The following is a 23,767-nucleotide window of genomic DNA, read 5'->3' as shown; positions in this document are numbered from 1 at the left end:
TGTCCTCTAACTCTCAACCCATGTCCTCTTGTTTGAATCTTCCCCACTCTCAATGGAAAAAGTCTAACCACGTCAACTCTATCAATCCCCCTCATAATTTTAAACACCTCTATCAAGTCCCCCCTCAACCTTCTATGCTCTAAAGAATAAAGACCTAACTTGTTCAACCTTTCTCTGTAACTTAGGAGATAAAACCCAGGCAACATTTTAGTAAACCTCCTCTGTACTCTCTCAATTTTATTGACATCTTTCCTATAAATCGGTGACCAAAACTGTACACAATACTCCAGATTTGGCCTCACCAATGCCTTATACAAATTCAACATTACATCCCAACTCCTATACTCAATGCTCTGATTAATAAAGGCCAGCATACCAAAAGCTTTCTTCACCACCCTATCCACATGAGATTCCATCTTCAGGGAACTATGGACCATTATTCCTAGATCCCTCTGTTCTACAGCATTCTTTACTGCCCTACCATTTACCATGGATGTCCTATTTTAATTAGTTCTACCAGAATGTAGCACCTCACATTTTTCAGCATTAAACCCCACCTGTCATCTTTCAGCCCACTCTTCTAACTGTCCTAAATCTCTCTGCAAGTTTTGAAAACCTACTCCATTATCCACAATGCCACCTATCTTAGTATCATCTGCATACTTACTAATCCAATTTACCACTCCATCATCCAGGTTATTAATATATATTACAAACAACATTGGACCCAGTACAGATCCTTGAGGTACACTGCTACACACCGTCCCCCAATCTGACACACAGTTATCCACCACTACTCTCTGGCATCTCCCATCTAGCCACTGGGTAAGACCTGGGCCTCAATAACTCTTTATGCAATTGGATCCTGGATTTCCTCACTTGCAGACCCCAGTCAGTTTGGATTGACAACAACATCTCCTCCACGATCTCCATCAGCACAGGAGCACCACAGGGCAGTGTGCTTAGTCCCCTGCTCTACTGCCTTTACACCTGTGACTGTGTGGCTAAGCACAGCTCCAACACCGTATACAAGTTTGCTGGCAACACCACTGTTGTGGACTGTATCAAAAGGTGGTGATGAATCAGCATACAGGAACGAGCTTGAAAATTTGGCTGAGTGGTGTAATAACAACAACTTCTCACTCAATGTCAATAAGACCAAGGAAATGATTGTAGACTTCAGGAGAGGGAAACCAGAGATCCATGAGCCAGTAATCATCGGGAGATCAGAGGTGGAGAGGATCAATAACTTTAAATTCCTGGGTGTCACTATCTCAGAGGATCTGTCCTGGACCCGTCATATAAATATTATTGAGAAGAAAGCACGACAGCACCTCTGCTTCCTCAGGAATCTGCGGAGGTTCGGCATGACACCAAAAACCTTGGTAAACCTCTGTAAATGAATGGTGGAAAGTGTGCAGACTGGCTGCATTATGGTCTGGGATGCGAACACCAATGCCTTTCAGTGGAAAATCCTACAAAAGGTTGTGGATTCAGCCCAGTATATCACAGGTAAAACCCTCCCAACATTGAGCACATCTACCTGAAGCAATGTTGTCTTCAGTACTGATTTCTTCAGTACTTCCTCTTTAGTGTAATATTAGCAACACTTCCTGAACCCAGTCTCCGTTTTGTTACACTTACTGGGTCTTTTATAATGAAGACAGATACAAATATTTCCTTGTCATTTTCTCATTCCCTATAATTTCTTTATGTGATTCAAATTGATTTTCAATTTTCTCTACTTGCTGTTTTATCATTTTTCCTCAGACGCATCTTCATCAATTTTCCTGAAATTTCACCCAATCATCAACTTTCCTACCCTCCTTGATAACATAATAAGGTAATAAGCCTCTTCTTTTAAGAGGCTTAAATAAAATAAATGTTGACCTGTTTAATTATAATTATGTTTTAACTAGCAGGGTGGAATAGGGTAACTGATAGATACAATATATTCAGATTTTCAAACTGCATTTGATGAGATACCATACAGGGTCATGTAATACAAGGGCATTACATTATATATTGGCTCACTCACCATTTTGCTTATTAGCACAGAGCTGGATTAACTGAAAAGAAAGAGTCAACTGGCTACATTCACAAATGGCTTTGACAGCCGATGAGTCTCCAGCTCTAAACAAAGCAATCTGTGAATTCAATATATGAAAAACATTTTTACTTATTCTAACTAAAAAGATGTTGAGATACATCCAAGGTGGTGCACTGGGACACCATCAGTGATGTAACCTGGCGTCATCATGTGATTTGGGTCTTTCATCATCAGACACTTGCCCAGGCGCCCCAGCCAGGGTTGTGTCTGAGCAGCGTTGGTCCACGGCTCACACCTCTTGATCCATAGCCATCTGGAGGCTCGCTCAGGAGCCCACCGGCTCTTTCTTTGCAGCCCCCGTGATGCCAAGGAGAGAGTAGGTCCTGCAGAGTGAGAGGCCATCTCTGTAGGCTCACACTACGGGGGTCCTCCACCCCTGTCTCTGGTACGGCTCTACCAGCTCCTGCTACTTGGCTTTCTTACACCTCCTCCCAAGGCACTGTCAGTTCCACCATGAGCACCTGCTTCACGGTTTCAGACAGAATCACCACATCAGGCCTCGGGGATGACGATGCGATGAAGTCAGGGAACTTTAATTGCTGGCCAAGATCGACTTTCAGTTGCCAGTCAGATGCCGTGGCGCGTAAGCCTGCTGGAGATCTGTGCAGAGGCTATGATTGGTCTCCAGCTTTGATAAAGGCTGTGGGCTTTCTGGGCTGGTGAGGTGCCTAATGTTGTTGATGGCCAAGGAGATATTTTCTGCCACTGTATTCAGCACCTGGTCATGGTACCAGTGGTAGCGATTGTCTCCCGGGGCTTTTGGGCAGCTGTAAAGAATACATGTGAAAATTTTAAACTAATAAATAATTAAAAATAGGTACTTCAGAAGCTGATATGTCCCACCCATATGGTAGGGTTGCGTTGTGCCTGCATCAGGCTTAGCCCAGCAGTGAGGCGCTTGCCCTAAAGAGATCAGCCTACTCCACGGCAGTGCCACCAGAGGAGTTGGCTACCACAGGATGGGAGATGCCTCTGTCTTCACTGGGTGAGCACTGGGCCTCAGGGCCTGCGTTCTGCCCAGTCTAATTGTATCCTCTGTTTGCCACATTTCTTACAGGGACTCTGATTATTTTTCGTATGTTCATCATTTGGTAACTTTTTAATCTAACTCACCTTGTACTTCTCCATAAATCGGTGTCATTAAGGTCAAGAATCTAATCTTTGATTTGTACCTTTCATGATCCGCATACAAAATTGTATTACATTGTGGCCACTCTTTCCTTGAGGGTCACTTACCAAAGCTTAATAGGGAAGGTAAATCTGACGCAGTCCATTCCTCAATGGTTCAATAACAGACAGTTTCAGAATACTGTCCCCAGCTAATCCTCCAGGGCTGATACTCCAAGCTATTTTGACAATCTGATTTGGCTCATCAAAATGAAGAATAATGCCTCCCTGTATTAACTTTGCCTGATTATTTATGGTTCAATGGTTCCATTTATTATCAGAGAATGTATACAATATTTATTTTTGTGTGCCATACTCTGTCAGAGCCTCGGCGACCACTTTTTTTCAAGTGGTTGTCTTGGAGGAAAGATTCTGGGAGTGGTCCTCCACGTCCTCCTCACAGCGCAGTTTTTTTTACGAGGCCGAGTTGCGAGCTCAACACTCAACCCGGCATTGGATGGAAGGCGTGCTTGGGAGCGGACTGACTGGGTTCGAACTCAGGAACCTTCGCTCCGGAGTCCGGCACTGATGTCACTGCGCCACCAGCCAGCGTATACAATACACAACCTGAAATTCTTACTCTCCAGAGACATCCACAAAAACAGAAGAGAACCCCCAAGAATGACAGAAAAACATTAGAATCCTAAAGCCCCCCTTCCCCCTCCCCCACTTACTTCAGCAGGATGCATCAGTGCCCACCACCCACCAAGCAAGCACCAGCAAGGCCCCAAAGAGAGACCGTGATCTGCAATCCAACATAAACTATGTTCACCCAACAATTCGACAAACCACAGGCTCTTTCTCTCTCTCACCAACAAGGGACAGAGAGGCGTCACTCCCTCCCACAGTGGGAGGGGAGACAAACAAAAATCATGCTCAATTGGATCAAACTTTCTGGTACCATACCTTATGCTCAAATCACCATAGTTATAATCTACAGTTTAAACTCATAAGCATGCAATGCAGCCATTCAGTCTGACTGATTCATGTGTTCCTGTTCAACAGAAGTCTCACCCCAGCAATACATCCTTGAACTTTCTCCCACATGTTTACCTAGCTTCCTTATAATGTAGCTGCATTAGTCACCTGAGCTGCTCTGTCGCGGCAAGTTCCACATTCATGTCACTCTGGCTGAAGATATTTCTGCTGAGTTCCTTATTTGGATATACGTATTTCTGCTTTACACTTATGGCCACTCACTTTCAAATATCTTCCCTTTATCATAATTTTATCAACCCCACAAAGATCACCCCTCACAATGAGAAAAAATTGCTTCTTCCTCAACAGTCTCCAACTCAAACAAACTCTCAGTCCAGGGATCAATCTAACAACATTTTGCAGCTTTTGCAATTCTTTTATATCTTTTTTAAATTGTCACTTTTATGTTCTGTAATTCACTTATTTTTACATATAGCCTGTAATCAATTATTTAAAGATCTAGAATGCTTAATCAAACAGTATATTTACATTATTACTCAAATATTAAATACACTACACTCCTCCCTGCTTAGCTATAAACTCCAGTTCAATATAGGATGCATTCCAACACAATAACACCACGACTACACAGACATCCACAGCACAGTAAATGTTAAAGTGTCCCATTCAGGCCCAAAGATTTAATTGCTGTGGAGGATTTCTTACTCTTGTAGGATAATGTCTTTCCTGACAATGGGGGGGGGGGGGGGGCGGGGGGGTGGAGGGTGAGGCGACAGGGTGGTCACTCGTGAGACTTGTGGCTGTGAAATAATCTCAGGTTCTGGGGCCTTCTCTGTGGCATTTGTAGGAATTTACTCTCATTAATCCATCCATTGTTCCCATTACTATCTGATTTCTCTTCTTGGTTTCCTCATCCACAACATCATCTGACAAATCTGTTTTTGTATCTCCGTTGACTCCTTTCTTTTTGACCTTCCATTCATCCAGCTGGGCTTTGGTCTTTCAATCCACTTTTACAAGCAGCTTTTGTCTCCCACTTGTAGTTCATGCAATAACCTTAATGCATATGAGTAGATTCTGGTTCTTTATGCTCATAAAAGCCAAATACTTGCAACTTTCCTGAAGCTCCTTGAACTCTCTTCCAGCTTAAAACACCACATTTTGCAAGTAACTGCCTGATTAACAAATCAGAAGCTTTCTCAGATACGTTGCCAACAAAAACTGTTGTCGTTGGACCACTGCTTTCGTCACTTTCATATTTCCTGGGAGCAGCTTGGTCCTTCCTTGGTCCAATATACATCCAACCAGAGGTTGGCACCAACACCTGTTTGTCCTCTGTTGGGCAATGGTTCATGGTGCACAGCATGGAGACAGTGTGGCATTATCCAGTACCTTCCTTAATTCGCTTTCAGTTGGCTCTACTGCAGGGAATGTGACATGCAAATGGTGGATAGGTCTCCAATCAAGCTGTAGTTGCCTCAGCCACTGACATCCCCACAATGCTGGCCTCCTGTTTTTACCACATACAAACTCAACGTGGCTTGTTGGTTGTTGTACTCCAGTCACAAACAAGAGACAATCTGCAGATGCTGGAAATCCAAGCGAGTTTTATTTCATTGTTACGAATATTATTCCAGCAGGAGTTAACTTTTCTCCAGTATAAATTCTTAGTCGGATATCTGTAGAGTTCGATTCAGTATCTTTGAAATGCCGTTCAAACTCATTTTGTGGAAAGACTGAAACAGCTGAGCCAGTGTCCAATCCCATTTTAATTAATGCAAACATGAAGAAATCTGCAGGTGCTGGAAATTCAAGCAACACAAAGTGATGGGGGAGCGCAGCAGGCCAGACAGCATCCATAGGAAGTCGACGTTTTGGGCCGAGACCCTTCGTCAGGACTAACTGAAAGAAGAGATAGTAAGAGATTTGAAAGTAGGAGGGGGAGGGGGAAATCCGAAATGATAGGAGAAGACAGGAGGGGGAGGGATAGAGCTAAGAGCTGGAAAGTTGATCGGCAAAAGGGATACCCATTTTAATTAATTTGCCTTTCACTCCTGGTGTAAGCCATATTGCTTATCTATTGACAGTTTTCACACTGTAAATCATAAGGCTATTCACTCCTGTGTCACTCTTATCATTATCAGATTTTAGTCAATAGTATACAGATTAGTGGTCTTTTTGAAACTGCAGCTGGACTCTTTATCTTTTTCTCTTTGCTGAGAGTCCATTTATTTTTGTCTGCCTCTTTATATGCATCCTATTTTGTTGCATTTTCTGCAGGTTTCACCTTTAACCCTGAATTGATCTGGTTTATATGAGCCTCTGCCTCAACGGTAACACAATTTGTTTGGCCAGGCAGGTTTCTGTTTAGACGATGCAATTTTGTTCACGCTCACTTTCATTCCTGGTTGCAATTCAATTGCATCTCTGGCTGCTATTTCCACTGATACTACTATTTCAACAGCTCTTTTAAATGTAAGTTGTGTTTTAGTTATGAGCCATTTTCGAATGCTATCCTGTAAGATTCAACAAACTAAATGATCTCTCAGTGCATCATTAAGCCGATCACTGACAATCTCTTCAATTCAGCCACGTACGCTGAAATGGACTCCCCTTTTTCTTGATTCCGCTTATGAAACCTAAAGAGTTCTGCAAGCAACAATGGTTTCAGTTCTAAATGTTCCTGCATTACACTTACAATATCAGCAAAACTCATTTTGGCTGGTTTGGTTGGAGCAGTTAAATTTCTAAGCAAACTGTATGTCTTTATATCCAATGCCCTCAGCAAAACTAGCACATGCTTCTCATTGACTATTCCATTTGCTTTTAAATATTGCTCAATCCATTCAGTATATAGTATCCATTTGTCTGTGGTGTACTGGAATGCTTCTACCTTTCCAATGTAGCCAGCCATTTCTTTTTATTTAGGATTATTATCACCTAGTAATCATTGGTTACGAACCCATGAACACTTCCATTTTCTGCTTTTTTTTAACATGATCGTCATTCCTTTTATGAACAATACTTGCTGCTCCACTTTTTTTTACTTGGCGTTTCATGCTATGCCTTTTTTAAACTCGAACATCTCGCCGCACTTCAACAGGTAGGTAGTCATCTCAGGTTCATTTAAAACTTCCCTGTCATGTTTTGTAACTTGAAAATATAAAAAGAAAAATTTTATCAAATCTGGAATAAATGGATTGAATATATAACCCCAATGCGAGCAGACTTTAGATGACTCTCCTAATGATTTATACTGCTCTTCTCATCAACACAGTAATATTACTAACGTAAGCACCCCTAGTCTAAATGTTTGTTTTTTTTTTGTTTTCTTTTGGAAAATAGAGAATTAACACAAGTAAAGGGAAAAATTTGGGAAAGGGATGAAAAAATGAAAAAATTAAGTAAATAAGTACATAGGGATTGGATAATTATGTCTGCGGGCAGGAGCAAGCATGAACAAATTAGGATATAAGCACCTACAATGGTTGATATTTAGGCTTATATACAACATTTTGGACCAGTGGAAATGGTCCAGAAGGGTTATATGGAAACTATTATTACCATTTTTCTTAACAATTAATTCCATTACTTAGCCTAATAGGTTAGATTTACCACAGTACATAATTATCTATTTAAATGTTTATTTTCCTTTTATATCATCTCAATGTGTACTTAAGAATGTATAAATAATTGTAGTTTTATACATATAAAAAAATGGAAAAGGTTATATGTGTGAAAAAAGTACATGATATTTGTGAATTCCTTATCCAAATAAAAATAAAATTAAAAAAAAAAGAAAATATAAAAACTAATTGAAAGGAAAACAAGGGAGCCGAGAGATGCAAGTCTTAGTTCGAGGCATGTATATATAATGTGGTAGTCATAACGGTTGCAATTCCCTTATTTTTACATATAACCAGTAAAGAATTATTTAAATGAACAAGAATGCTTAATCAAACAAATATTTACAATATTACTCAAATATTACTGAGATATTAAATACACAACAATATGGAAGTAAAAATTCCTAGATTTCATGTAGGCAAGTTTATCACCGACATAAATCTCATGGGAAAAATGTGCTATAGGACTGAGTGTGAATAAATCTACAGAATACTTTTGGGATAAGGAGACCTCAGCAATACTAGTACTGTGACCATGAAAGGAGACAGATTTGACTGGGGTAGCTACAGAGGTATCAATCTGTTGTCCGTTCCTGGATCCTTCTCAACTGCCTACTCACAGCAGCCGAGGAAATGCTCCGGAATTGCAGTGTGTATTCAATCCTTCAAGAGGCACCATGAAGAGGGCAATTAGAGCAGCAGCTTCAGGCCTTTTTAAACTTCATAAAGCCCTTCTCTCTATTGGCTGCCCAAAGAAGTTCACTCAGAAGCCAAGACCCAAATCATGGCTGACTTGTTTATTGAAGCAAATGAGAGGAGAAGCCTTACAGTCAACATCTGCTATACCAAGGTCCTCTATCAAAATGCCCCTGCTCCACACACTACCTTCTGATAAATAATGGTGATCAGACCTGAGAGAACATGGACAATTACTGCATCTCAGGAACCATCTTTCAATGAAGGCAGACATTTACAATGAAATCCTCAGTTGCCTGCATGGTCTTTGGTGGAATGAAGTAAAGGGTTATCAAGATTCCATACCTGGAATAAAACTCATGGTCTACCAACCCTCCCGTGTGCTTCCGAGACCTGGAATACTTATGGCAGAAAAAGTTCCACCATTGCTGGATCCTCAAAACCCTCCAAGTTCACTAGCAGGATAAGGAACCAACATCAGTCTTCCTTTCCAGGTCAGCAACCCCAATACCGACATCCTTTTTGTATTGAATTAGCTCCATTCAGAGGTCAAATCATTTGGGTAATCTATACCAGACTTCCAAAACAGATGCAATGTTCCCATACACTCACAAAATGCTGGAGGAACAAGGCAAGACAGGCAGCATCTATGGAGGGAAGAGAGCATTTAATGTTTTGGGCCAGGACCCTTCACCAGCTGTCGTCCTGAAATCTCAACTGTTTACTCCCCCTCCAAAGATGGTGCCTGACTTGCTGAGTTCTTCCAGCATTTTGTGTGTGTTGCTCTAAATTTTTAGCATCAGTAGAATCTCTTGTAATTCGGTTACAAGCTCTGTCATGAAAAGAGATTTCAGCTGGGCAGAGGAAAATTTCAAAGGAATGCTCAAGTCTCCTTGGAAAAAATACAACATTCCCTCTGACTCTTAGGAATCTATGCACTTAAAATGGTGATGGCAATTGGTACAGTGCCTATAAAAAGTATTCAACCCCCTTGGAAGTTTTCATCTTTTGTTTTACAACATTGAATCACAACGGATTTGATTTGGCTTTTTTTGACACTGATCAACAGAAAAAGACTCTTTCAAGACAAAGTGAAAAGAGATGTCTACAAAGTGATCCAAATTAATTACAAATATAAAACATAAAATAATTGTTTGCATAAGTATTTGCCCCCTTTAATATGACACACCAAATCATCATTGGTGCAGCCAATTGGATTAGTTAGGTGTTCTAGCTATACATAAACCTGTGTGCAGTCAAGGTGTTTCAATTGATTGCAGTAAAAATACACCTGTATCTGGAAGGTCCAACTGCTGGTGAGTCAGTATCCTGGCAAAAACTACACCATGAAGACAAAAGAACACTCCAAACAACTCGGTGAAAATGTTATTGAAAAGTACAAGTCGGGAAATGGATACAAGAACATTTCCAAGTCACTAAATATCCCTTGGAGTACAGTTAAATTAATCAGGAAGAAATGGAAAGAATATGGCACAGCTGTAAATCTGCCAAGAGCAGGCTGTCCTCAAAAACTGAGTGACCGTGCAAGAAGGGGACTCGTGAGGGAGGCCACTAAGAGATCTATGACAACTCTGGAGGAGTTACAAGCTTCAGTGGCTGAGATGGAAGAGACAACTGTTGCCCGTGTGCTTCACCCATCACAGCTTTATGGGAGAGTGGCAAAGAGAATGCCACTGTTGAAAAAGATTCACATGAAATCTCAGCTTGCCAGAAGGCACGTGGGAGTCTGTGAAGTCAAAAACCTACCGTGAAGCATGGTGGTGGCTGTATCATGCTGTGGGGATGCATCACTGCAGCAGGCCCTGGAAGGATGTGAAGGTAGAGGGTAAAATGAATGCAGCAAAATACAGGGAAATCCTAGAGGAAAACCTGAAGCAATCTGCAAGGGAATGGCGATTTGGGAGAAAATTTGTTTTCCAGTGAAAACCCACTTGTTTCCTTGGCTGTGTAAGTCGAGGGAAGGCACACTCCAGTCCTGCCAGACCCGTGAGGTTGAGACGACTCTCCCAGCCCAAACCGCGGGTCGTGTGGATGCTGTGTCATTGCTACCCTGTTACAACTCAGTGCCAAAAAATAATAGACAGCACACTGCATACCATTAAAGGAATTATATTTATGAAACTTACTTCACTAAAGGGTTAGTAAAGAAGAAAGAAAAAACAAAAAGGGCCCATTCTAATTAAGCAGTCAAATGAATGTGCACAAGTTGGAGCTCATCTTCACTTCTCTGTCACTCACACGCTGGGCCCCCGGTCAACACACCACCTTCTGAATGTCGCTCGCAATCCATCTCCAACAAACGGGTCTCCCACTGGATTGTATTCTACGACAGGTTCTCCCCAGCATCTTCTCTCTTCATCTTCCATCAAACAAAAACCCCAAGACCAACCTTAGTGTCCTTCACCAAAAAAACAGCCCCCCCCCAGTTCCACTATCCTAATTGGATGGCAGACATTCCTCATCATCCCTGATCTTCAACAACAATCCAAACAGACTGAAAGCAGAACAGACTGCCCTTACAGAGCTGCTAACTGAAATACCTACAGCATAACAGTAAAGATATGAACCAGGGCATTACATCAGCAAGACAATGACCCCAGGCATAAAGCCAAAGCTACACATGGATGGCTTAAACACAACAAAGTTAACGTCCTGGAGTGGCCAAGTCAGAGTCCAGACCTCAATCCAATTGAGAATTTGTGGTTGGACTTGAAAAAGGGCTGTTCACTCATGATCTCCATGCAATCTAACAGAGCTTGAGCAGTTTTGTAAAGAAGAATGGGGGAAAATTGTAGTGTCCAGATGTGCAAAGCTGATAGAGACCTATCCACACAGACTCAAATACTGACTTGAAAAGGTTGCGTAATTCTGCAATCAACTATTTTGTGTTTAGACCAATTTGTAGAAATTTGTTTTCACTTTGACGTAAGAGTCTTTCCTGTTGGTCAGTGTCAAAGAAGCCAAATTAAGTGCACTGTGTTTCAATGTTGTAGAACAATAAAACATGAACATTTCTGGGGGGGGGGGGTGCAGGGGTCCCCTCACTTTTTATTCACAGTACTTGTAACAATCAGGACAGTATTAATAACCTCGAGTCTATGCAGAGGAAGCAGATGAAACCCTCTGTATAAAAGGCAAAAGGTCCTTTAATGACCAACCATTTTGTTAATATAGTGAGGGAACTGGAGACTTTTACTGTCATCCACCTAACAGTGGAAACAGTTTTCTCTTCATATCAGTGAATGGTCAAGAGGAAACTTTGCAACCTGGTAAGGTTAATATTCTTAGTGAGAATAGAAAGCTTTTTAAAAGGTGAGATATACTAAGTATTTGATAGGCAGAGATCCGGAAATGCTGATTCATAAGGTGCAGACTACAGGATTTTCTGAGACCTCATTTTATACAAAGTGCAGCTTTGCTTTTCTCATTTAAAGAAGCAAATGTTTGCCATGGAGACAAGGCAGAGGACTGAACCTTGGTATGTCCTTTGAGTAGAGATTGAACAAGGCTGGACTGTAGATGATGTCATGAGATGTACTAGATACTGAGAGAGAGACTGATACAGAGAGGCCATTTCCTCTTGCTGGGGAATCTCAGGTGGAGGCCAAGCCTTAGGATGAAGGCTAATGCAGAGAACAGAGTGACATGAATTCTTTACACAGGGTGTTGCAAATCTTGGAGTCTTCGCCACATAGTCATTCAAGGGTGGGATATAGCAGTTAAACTTAACAACATGCTGTTGGAGAAATTCATGAGGACAAACAGCATCGATGGAGGCAAAGGGACATTCAGCATTTCAGTCCTCCTGCAGCGTTCCTCTTGCAGTTTGATTTTTGCCCCAGATTGATTTTGGCACCTGCTTTCTCTTGTGTGTGTCTCCGTAATGATTGAACTATTCACAGGGCTTAAACTATTCTCCTGGTAGTCAACCAGGAGTAACTTAATATCACGCAGTTTATAAATTACTTGTGTGCCATTTGGGTAGAATATTTTGTCCTGTTCATCAGCCAGGAGTGGTCATACTAACTAGGGAGATTTCAGATCAGACTTAGACAAATATCAACACTATGTTTCAAAACAATGCAGCTAGCAAAAAGTCAAAAAAACACGTCACTGTTTCAGCAGATCTTTCTTTTGGTGAAGGTACTGTGTTTATGAAGAAACCCACACCAGGATGTGGTCTTTCCAACCTCAGCTCTGGTGTAATGCACTTCATCAAGATTACTAACTAGACATTTGCATCTCAGCCAGATCCTGCCTTGCGTCTAGTTCAATACACCTGCAAAATCTATACCAGCATTGTTACTTAAATAGTCACTTCCTTCTTCTTTGGTGCCAAACAACATTCCCGGCAATCTAATCAGGCTCCAACTGTATGTCAACAGAAATTTTTTTAAATGGGAAAAGTACCTGAGAGGCTTCACCACACGCCATCTGTTTAATCTCTTCACAGATCGAGCTGGAGGAAATCAGGATGATTTAATTATAATGTGGGGGATGTGGGAATGGCCAGAATTTGTTACCCTTGCTCCTTTAAAAAACAACCACACTGCCAAATGTGAAAGATTTACTCAACTGAAAGACATTAGTGAACAAAGTGAGCTGGTACCTTGTAGTTCTACCATCGTCATCATCAATTTTACTTACTTAGGAAGAATTCCAGATCATTAACTGAATTTAAGTCCCAGAGTTGAATTTGAAGCAATCTCCGGATTGATGGTTTGGGAGTTTAACCATGTTAGTCAGATGATGAGTCAGCCTGGATGTTACTATCTATTTCAGATCTCCTCAGCTAACTACCAGCACCCTTGTTCCACATAATCAGTGATCCCTGCTAATAATGCACACTCTTAGAGGGTAAATAAACTGTTAACTCTTCAACCAAGAGATTACCACAATCTTTAGGACCTCCTAACTGACTGCAGTCATTGAATTAAAGACACAAAGTGCAGATACAGGGCCCTTTGCACCACCAATGGCTATCAAATAATCCCATTTTTCATTCTCCTCATGAACTTCCCCCAAATTCGACCATCATTCAAGTGACAACCTTCTCATAACAGCCAAGAGCTCCCACAAGAGATGGACAGTTCTCCCCCACTTGTGATTTAAATCTGGGTCCACAGCTCACTCAGGCTTCGAAGAGCGAGATGGCAGTCCACCATGCAGATGTGGTATCCACAATGGATGCACAGGCTGCAGATGCAGGCTTTTGGCAACAGGTTAGCCAGAGGTGCCCGGGTAACCTGCGGGCAATGGACAGCAGAGGGAAGCAGATCGAAGTCTGAAGTGACAGGAAATTTAGTGCTCCGTGAATGGGAAGGGGAATGAGGAGACCTACCACTGGACAGTAAGTGGCTGGCTGACCTTGTTCCAGGGCACACTGCACTGGGCATTGACTTGACATTCAATCTGTAGAAATGCAGACCAGATCTGAAACCCTGCCTTTTCCCACACCAACCTAGAAAGAGGTTAAAATCAGTAACAATAATTGATGGCGGTGGAGGTGGATATGATAAGGTCCTTTGAGAGACTCCTGGACAGGTATATGGAGTTTAGAAAAATTGAGGACTATGGGTAACCCTAGATAATTTCTAAGGTAAGGACATGTTCAGCACAACTTTGTGGGCCAAAGGGCCTGTATTGTGCTGTAGGTTTTCTATGTTTCTAACCCCCGGCCTCTACTGTCAGGGATGTCGGGACAGGAGCAGGATGCTGGGTGCAGAGAGGTGGGGTTAAATTGTAAAATGTTTTTCATTACAATGCAATACAACCTCAGTCTTCAGCCCCGGCAAGCTTTTCTGAAACGGTGAACACAGGGAATTCTTTAACAGAGAGGCATGACAACGTAAACCTTTGAACCTGGTGAGGCCTCTTGCCACCCCAGGATGACAGGCTATGTAAACTGTCACTGAGAATGAATGTCATACATTCAAAATCACTAAGGAAATCATCTCACTACCAGCACTCCATTGTTCAGATTAACTGTACAAAGCAGTAGCTCTGTAGTCTCTTCCTACATAGATGCTTTTGCAGATTAAAATATTTTAAACTAAACTGCACATGTTTGGAGCCTAAAATATAACAAGAAAATTCTGAGACAGTGTGATCTTCTTTCAGTTTTACATCAATGGATCCATCCTGAGACAAAGGACAGATCAGACATTTTTAACATGAATACATATACCCGAGTTCTCTGTAGCTTCCACCATAAACGTACAAAACCAATTCACTCTAATTAATCATTTACCCAAACCTGAAGGATGTTGTGCATGTTAAATTATATTAGGATGTAAGATGAAATTTATATTTTATTTTAGAACACAGTATTTCCATATTTGCATTATCCAGCAACATCTAGCTTATATGCAGCCACTTTACCCACAAGAATATAACAACTGAAAACAAAGTTAGGATTAGGCCAACCACTGGCCCCTGGGCCTACCCCACCCATTCAATCTAACATAGGCCTCAACTCCTCTGCCAATTCCCAACTGCCTTCAGTCCCCTGATCTGTCAAAACATTATCTACTTCCTCATTAAATACCCCAATGATACAGCCTCCAGAGCTCTCCAGGCTGGAGATTCGCTACCCTTTGCAAGAAATGTCTGCTCACATTTTTAAAAGACCATCCTGCAAATCTTGTAACCACGTCCCCTCGCTCAAGACCCTCCCCTGGTGTAAACTGCTTAAAGATATTATCCATGTGGTAAAATAAACCTTCATCCGATTGATGTGAAGCACAGAAATGGCCAAGGACGGCCGTTGGTGCAGGTAATGAATGGGGCTGCCAGACATGCTAATTTGGTATGGTACTGGTAAGGAGATCTCAGAGATCTCAGCCTAAGAGTTGAGAAATTATTGACAGTCTGTTGAAAATGCAAAACAAAACCAGAAAAAAAAACAATAAGTGATAGAAACTTTCAGCAAGTTGGGTATGTCAATCACTAGCAGAAATAAGATGGTTTCCTCCTGTGAAATGCTTCACTGGCTGAACTGCGATGGAAACTTCCAGAAATTCTAATCTGCAAGTAGCTTATTGAAACTGTTTACACAAATCAAATGTCTTCAAACATTCCAAAGAGTTTGTTGTATGAGCAATGGATTAGGTAAAAGACAATATATAATAAACATCACTGAAAGGACCGTTGAAATGAAAGTGGGCAATGGGTAGAGTGAGATGGAACAGGCAAAGCTTTACCATGCTTTCATTGAAGCATGTGGTCTCTGCCCATATGGAACAATGGCAGGAGGGGCATGTGGTGGCAAAGAGTATTTATCCAGGGGATTATTACTACAGAGCAATGGAAGAACTCGCTTATTGTTTTGTAGGGAAACTACCAAGTCAATCAGGCCACCAGTCTGTATGTTGATTGATTGTGCAGTGTGTTTGCAGGCACAGAGCACTGCCTTTGCTTTTCACTACATCAGTCACTCTGGGTTTTGATCTCTGTAGGAGTATTGTACGTTGTGCTAGCTAATTAAAACTGTAGGCTTCTCTAAATTCACAGCTGTTAACAGATCCACCTCCCATCTGAATGAAGCTCTATCATGTTCTCCTCCCATAAACAGACTTCCTGTGATAACAGACACTGTGGGCCACTGCTGATATAGTGAAGTAGTGCTTAGCACATCTGAAGCCCCTGCTGAAGGACGTTGAAGGCAAACTTACTCCCCAGGAGATTCCCATGTATATATCACCCAGTTACCTCATTTACTCAGGAAATTAGTTCGAGCTTCCCAAAGCATTCCTCCTGGGTTACACACTGAGAAACAACTTCATACAAAATAATTTCTGTATAACAGCAACAGTTAACACTTACACCTTTCAAATTCGCAAACAACAGGAATTCTGCAGATGCTGGAAATTCAAGCAACACACATCAAAGTTGCTGGTGAACGCAGCAGGCCAGGCAGCATCTGGTGAATGCTCACCAGCAACTTTGATGTGTGTTGCACCTTTCAACTTCCTGTTATTTGCCTCTCTCTATCTCTTCCTCTCCCTCTCTCCTCCTCCCTCCCTTCCTTTCCCTCTCCCTCCTTCCCTCCCTCTCTCCTGCTGTCACTGTAGGGCAATTTCTTGCCATTAAAGTACACAAGTCAGTGAAGTGTGTGAATGTGAAAAAACACTTCTATTGAGCAATCGTTCCTATTGTACACGTCGCTTTGGCTGTCGTCCAACCTTGGGGACAAGTAATGACATGTCAAACTTTGTCATCACTCTTGTAGAAGGGAAAGGCATGAATAACTCACAGTTTTTATATGTATTGTAGGAACAAACTCCTAAGTAATTCACTCAAACTTCATTTCTACACAGTTCTGTAAGAATCCACAATACAAATTCACAATGCCATTAAAACCCAGTAATGTTGCACACACCCATGTTATATCACATAGATAGTTTTCACCGAGGCATAAGGCATAGAAGGTTACAACACAGAAAAAGGACTTAATGTGTGCCAATTCTCTAATGACTAATCCATTTACTTATACTCCCAATCAGAATTGGGATTTCCGCCCCAACCAGGCATAGTAAACACCAGATCTATACAGCAGCAGAGCACGCCTGTGCTTGGTCCAGCCTGCATAACTACCCAATTCTGATATAAAGTTGCAAAAGAGAGGTTATTCTCATTCCTCAGGTGGTGACGAGAGGGCATACAGGAGTGAGATATGTCAACTAGTGGAATGGTGCCACAGCAACAACCTGGCACTCAATGTCAGTAAGACGAAAGAGCTGATTGTGGACTTCAGGAAGAGTAAGACGAAGGAACACAAACCAATCCTCACAGAGGGATCAGAAGTGGAGAGAGTGAGCAGCTTCAAGTTCCTCGGTGACAAGATCCCTAAGGATCTAACCTGGTCCCAACATATTGATGTAGTTATAAAGAAGGCAAGACAGTGGCTATATTTTATTAAGAGTTTGAAGAGATTTGGCATGTCAACAAATACACTCAGAAACTTCTATAGATGTACCGTGGAGAGCATTCTGACAGGCTGCATCACTGTCTGGTATGGAGGGGCTACTGCACAGGACTGAAAGAAGCTGTAGAAGGTTGGAAATCTAGTCAGCACCATCTTGGGCACTAGCCTACAAAGTACCCAGGACATCTTTAGGGAGCGGTATCTCAGAAAGGCAGCGTCCATTATTCTGGATCTCCAGCACCTAGGGCATAGAAACATAGAAGCATAGAAAATAGGTGCAGGAGTAGGCCATTCGGCCCTTCAAGCCTGCACCGCCATTCAGTATGATCATGGCTGATCATCCAACTCAGAACCCTGTACCTGCTTTCTCTCCATACCCCCGATCCCTTTAGCCACAAGGGCCATATCTAACTCCCTCTTAAATATCGCCAATGAACTGGCCTTAACTGTTTCCTCTGGCAGAGAATTCCACAAATTCACCACTCTCTGTGTGAAGAAGTTTTTCCTAATCTCAGTCCTAAAAGGCTTCCCCTTTATCCTCAAACTGTGACCCCTCATTCTGGACTTCCCCAACATTGGGAACATTCTTCCTGCATCTAGCCTGTCCAATCCCTTTAGGATTTTATACGTTTCAATAAGATCCCCCCTCAATCTTCTGAATTCCAACGAGTATAAGCCTAGTTGATCCAGTCTTTCATCATATGAAAGTCCTGCCATCCCAGGAATCAATCTGGTGAACCTTCTTTGTACTCCCTCTATGGCAAGGATGTCTTTCCTCAGATTAGGGGACCAAAACTGTACACAATACTCCATGTGCGGTCTCACCAAGGCCTTGTACAACTGCAGTAGTACCTCCCTGCTCCTGTACTCGAATCCTCTTGCTATAATGCCAGCATACCATTTGCCTTTTTCACCGCCTGCTGTACCTGCATGCCCACTTTCAATGACTGGTGCATAATGACACCCAGGTCTCGTTGCACCTCCCCTTTTCCTAATCGGCCACCATTCAGATAATAATCTGTTTTCCTGTTTTTGCCCTTTCTCACTGTTACCATCAGGTAGGAGGTACAGAAGCCTGAAGACACACACTCAGTGATTCAGGAACAGCTTCTTCCCCTCTGCCATCTGATTCCTAAATGGACATTGAAGCTTTGGACACTACCTCACTTTTTAAATATACAGTATTTCTGTTTTTGCACTTTTTAAAATCTATTCAATATACACAATTGATTTACTTGATTATTTATTATTACGTTTTATTTTATATATTATTGCATTGAACTGCTGTTGCTGAGTTAACAAATTTCACATCACATGTCAGTGATAATAAACCTGATTCTGATTCTGATCCCACCCCCCGCCCTGCCGAGCTCCAGCTCTGAATGCCCTCACCTAGTAAAATATACCAACCATTCAGTTTGAGTCCTTCAAATGTACCTTATATAATGATTCACAGATTTGCGTTCCTTTTTATTAAAGTAACACTGGCAAGTGTTTAGCATCTGGACTGGAGTTTGTTCCATCATTACACACAAAAGAGGAACCACGCCTGGGACTGGAATACAGGGTATATGACGTATAATGAAATACCCAGGGAGTGAGGAGCTGGGGCGTGGAACTGCATAAAAAACAGAAATAGGAACTGTTTATTTGTGAGCTGGCAAAGGACATTTCTGTACTGAAGATGCCTGAAGCTATTGGTCTGATTTTCTTTTCGGTACGGGGTTGCCTCGCAGAGCGATCTCTGCATCACATTCCCCAGTTCTCCCCTGTCAGTGGAGGAGCAGACTGCATGTTCAGCTCTGCTCTGTTTAATAGCTACAGGGAAGAAATGGCAAAAAAAAAGTAAATCTGTGCAAGTGCTTAAGACTGCAAAGGGAATGGCACAGGGCAGAATCTGTGCTGAGACAGGATTATAGATAAAAGGTGTCGGACAATAGACAACACTGCTAACGAACAGATGAATAAGCATTCCTGTAATTACCTGCAGAGAAAAGCTCAGTTGCAACTGCCAGAAATGCATCTGACACAATGCTTTCAGAAGTGACGGAGATATTCAGTTGTTTGGCAATATTCCTGTAGACGTTTGGTCTGATGTACTCCAATTCGTCACCTTAATAAAAAAAATGAAATTGAAATTAGATTTAATAAACAACCACACAAGTACTTGAATCGCAAGGCACAGAAAGCTACAGGTGTAAAGCATATAAATGGGATTAGTTTAGACAGATACAATGGTTGGGATGGGCATTGTGAGTTGAAGGACCTGTTTTGGTGCCAAACACCATAATTCTAAATTCGATTACACGGAATATTGTTTAAAGGGCTAGAGGACCTGGTAATAAATATTCCGATTATTAGGAACAATTTTATTCTGTGATGCAAATTTATAATAATGTACTTCGCAGGATTCCTTCAAACTGAAACAAACAGAAAAAAATATCTGAATGTATTAACATGCATGTTGATCCAATAATCTGTCGTGCAAGCCATCTTCACCAGAAACTAAACTCAGATATCCAAGTCATAAGATGAGGCAGAAAAGCTGTCATGCCTGTGTCAGATTTTTGAGAAGGTTACACAATATTTTTTAATGGGATGTGGGTGTTGTTGACTGCATGTATTACCCAACCCCGATCACCTTAGCGTCACCATATCTATCGTGGTGAAGATACTCTGACATTGTTATATGGAGGGAACTCCAGCATTTCGATCCAGTGAGGCTGAAGGGCTGGTAGGACAGTGACAGTAAGTGAGGACAGTGTGTGAGGGTTACATACTGTCCTGGCATTGGTCATCCTGACAAGGAATCCTTGCTAAGTTGCTGAGGTAACTTTTACAGGTGTTATGAGCTTTAATGGAGTGCCAGACAAGCAGGATGCTTTGTGCTGGATGGTGGGAGGCTTTTTGTTAAAGGTGTACCTCTCCATGTTAAACAACTTCTGGCTTGTGCCATTTAGATGAGGGTAAGGCTTTGCAGAGTCACACAAGATTTATGTAACACCTTCTCTTGGAGCCACAGAGGTCTGCTCTCCTTATTGGGTCTTCCCATGAGCACAGACAGGAAAAGCTCCATACAAACATAGCAGAGTCTCAGTAGACAAGGAGGGACTCCAGAGCCATGCAGCACCACAGCTCCAGGGAATCAAACTGGAGCAACTTAAAACAAAGAGTGGGAAATCAAAACAAGCAAGCACAGCAGAGCCCAATGCAAACCACAAGGACTCTGTACAAACTAAGGGGTCTTAATATAGACAATAGTGTCTATTACAAACCAAAGGACTCAGAAAACGTGGGGATCCCTTACAAACAGTAGAGTCCCATTCTAAACAGTAGCAACTCTAAAATCTACTGGAACTCGGTAAAAGTAGGCGGGTTAATACAAACAACAGGAACCCAGATCAAATGATAGGGATGTGATACAAATGGTGAGGATTTAATAGAAAGAGGAAGGACACAAATCGAACAATGTATATGTAACACAAAGAAGAGTAATTTAATAAATCTGCAAAAAGTTGATAAAACAGTAGTAATTCAATACAGCAGAAACAAATATTTTTATTTTCCAAATTATATGACCTCAGTATGTCTGTGAGCTTTACAGACAATGGAACAGTGTTTATGGCATGGTGACTGTGATATAGGGATGTCACAGGCAAATGGCACACTGCAGCAACATTATCAGGCAGATAAGCTTCATTGTGATGCTGGTTTCATGATCAACGTTGCTTAAACCGCTAGGAATGTCTACTGCATGCAACTTTATATGAAAGTGATGTTGGAATCGAGAGATTAATCCATTGATCCTTTAATCTCTTGAATTTTAGGAGAGTAACGTACAAAACTCGCATAGGATTTGACAGGGCAGATGCAAAGATGTTTCCAAGGTCAAGAGATTATTGAACCTTGGCTCAGAGTTTCAAACTAAGGGGTTAGCCATTCAGATTTAAAAAGGATTTCCTCAAATTGGAGAGTAAATATGAAAATTCTCCACCCGATGGGCTTGTGGAGGTTCAGCTGCTGAGTATGTTCAAGATAGCGATGAATAGGTTTTTGAGTAGTAAGAAATAAAAAGACACAGTATGGACTTATTGGAAATAACAATCAACAGCGCACTGATGAAGTCTCCTTGTACCATGACAAAAGCGTTTGCACGTAAATTGCCAAGATCAGAGAACATTTCAATCAACCAGATATGAAGTTAGTGCAGAAACATGGCCTGAGGTGAAAAATCTGCCGTGATTCTAGTGAACAATGAAGACGACATGACAGGACAATTCCTGCTTCTATTTCTCACGTAGTGGGTGGGTAGGTGGATCAATTGGAAACACAGTGGAGAGTGGCGCAATCTCTCAGCTCTGAAATGAAGTTCAAATCCAGGTAGGAATAGCAATAGGAACACTTGGAAGAGCTGCAGAGGTGTGCTGGCTTTGCAGGTTTCAAGGCAGGAGGCAGAGGAGAGGCTCCTGACAGGCTAATCTGTGAAGAAAACAGGTGATTAAAAAGATGACAAAATAGAGCATTTGAAGTGGCCATTGTCAAGAGGGGCAGTCTTGAATGATTTAATGCTGAGGCTTTGGCAGGAGGGGGACATGAGTGTGTATTGCTTTAATCAGATCTGCCTTTGATTACAGATGTGTTGCTTGTGGGTCAGCCTCACCGGCGGTCTTAAAGCCCTTGACAAAGTTCAAGTTCGAGCACTGAGATTATGTTGTGGTGCAATTAAATCATCCCCAATTTTGACATTACCGGTAGAAATAGGCAAAGTACTCTTACATCTACGCAGGTTACGGTTAGCAATGGTTTATCGGGTTAGTGTAAGAGGACATAAAGTTGGTCATCCAATATTGCCAACAACAGTAGTGTTGAGAGCACTGCATTCATAAGGTCTTATGAATGGCTACAAAATCTTGGGTTGTTTAATGTAAAACATGGTCCCAATGTACCCTTTTCTGCCACTTCTCCCTTTGTCTGTGATCGTTTTAAGCCTTCAGGAAAAGATCAAGGTGAAGAATGATTGATTATCATTGGCACAGGAATGTATGCAAGGCTTACAGCTTCTACACAAAATGGTTCAAAAGATCCAGCGATAGGTCGTACAGGAGTTTCTGTTCCAGCATTTCGGTGACTATTAAGAAAGACTCTCAGACAAGTATCAGTATTCACACCTGAGATAGTTGCTATCAATTTAGCCTTGGAATGGGTCGAAGAAGTAAGCCATGATTATGTACTGCTGTGCTCTGATTCATTCTAGGTTTTGACATCTATTTAAAATTGGAGGCCAGGTATTTTTGAGATTGGACTACACCAGTTGAGGCTGCAGGATCTGAGCTTATATATCCAATTCTTATGCATTCCTGCCCATGTTAGAGTTGAAAGAAATAAGGTGGAAGCGAATATGAATAAAATTGCAACAACGAGACAGAAACCAGCCTGGCTGAACAAACTGTGTTACCACTGTGGCAAGGGCTCACATACACCAGACCAATGCAGGGTTAAAGGCAAAACTTGCAGGAAATGCAACAAAGAAGGACACATACAAAGAGCATGTTGGGGGGGACAAAAACAAATGGAGAGAAGAGAAAAAGATAAAAAGTCAAGTTGCAGTTTCCAAAAGAGCACTAATCTGCACGCTGTTGATGAAAAACCTGATAATGATTGGAGTGACGCAGGGCTGGGTAGCCTTGAGATTTATACTGTGAAACTAACAATAGACAAGTAATATGGCTTACACCAGTAGTGAATGGCAAATAAATTAAACTGAAATTGGACTCCGGCTTGACTGTTTCAGTCATTCCACAAAATGAGTTTGAGTGGCATTTCAAAGATGAATAACTGAAGTCTGCAGTTATCTAACTTAGACTGGAGAAAAAATAACTCCTGTGGGAATAACATTTGTAACAGTGAAATACAACAACCAACAAGCCACATTGGGTTTGTATGTGGTAAATACAGGAGGTTCAGCACTTTGGGGACGTGAGTGGCTGAGACAACTACAACTTGATTGGAGATCCATCCAACATTTGCATATCACATCCCTTACCATAGAGTCAACTGCGAGCAAATGAAGAAAGGTACTGGATGATTCCACAGCAGTGTTCACGGATGGCATTGGAAAGCTCAAATATATCCAGGGTAAAATAGTGTTAAATGAAAATGCCACACCGAAGTTTTACAAACCACGTCTAGTTCCTTATACCATCTGTGATAAAGTAGCATGTGAGCTAAATCACATGGAGGCTGAAGGAATTCTTTCCAAGGTTGAGTGGAGCATATGGGTAA

General features: G+C 41.7%; 1 protein-coding gene across 1 annotated transcript in view; it reads right to left on the bottom strand.

The window, feature by feature from the left end:
- boka (BCL2 family apoptosis regulator BOK a) overlaps positions 1–23,767 on the bottom strand; it is a 53,411-nt gene that overhangs the window by 11,852 nt on the left and 17,792 nt on the right. The window contains exon 3 of the mRNA XM_072255809.1: positions 19,470–19,598. Coding sequence (XP_072111910.1) covers positions 19,470–19,598 — 129 coding nt within the window. The remainder of the gene's footprint in view (positions 1–19,469; positions 19,599–23,767) is intronic.

Source organism: Mobula birostris, chromosome 4, assembly GCF_030028105.1.
Source record: "Mobula birostris isolate sMobBir1 chromosome 4, sMobBir1.hap1, whole genome shotgun sequence".
Lineage (NCBI taxonomy): Eukaryota > Metazoa > Chordata > Chondrichthyes > Myliobatiformes > Myliobatidae > Mobula > Mobula birostris.
This window is presented reverse-complemented; position numbering and strand designations above follow the sequence as displayed.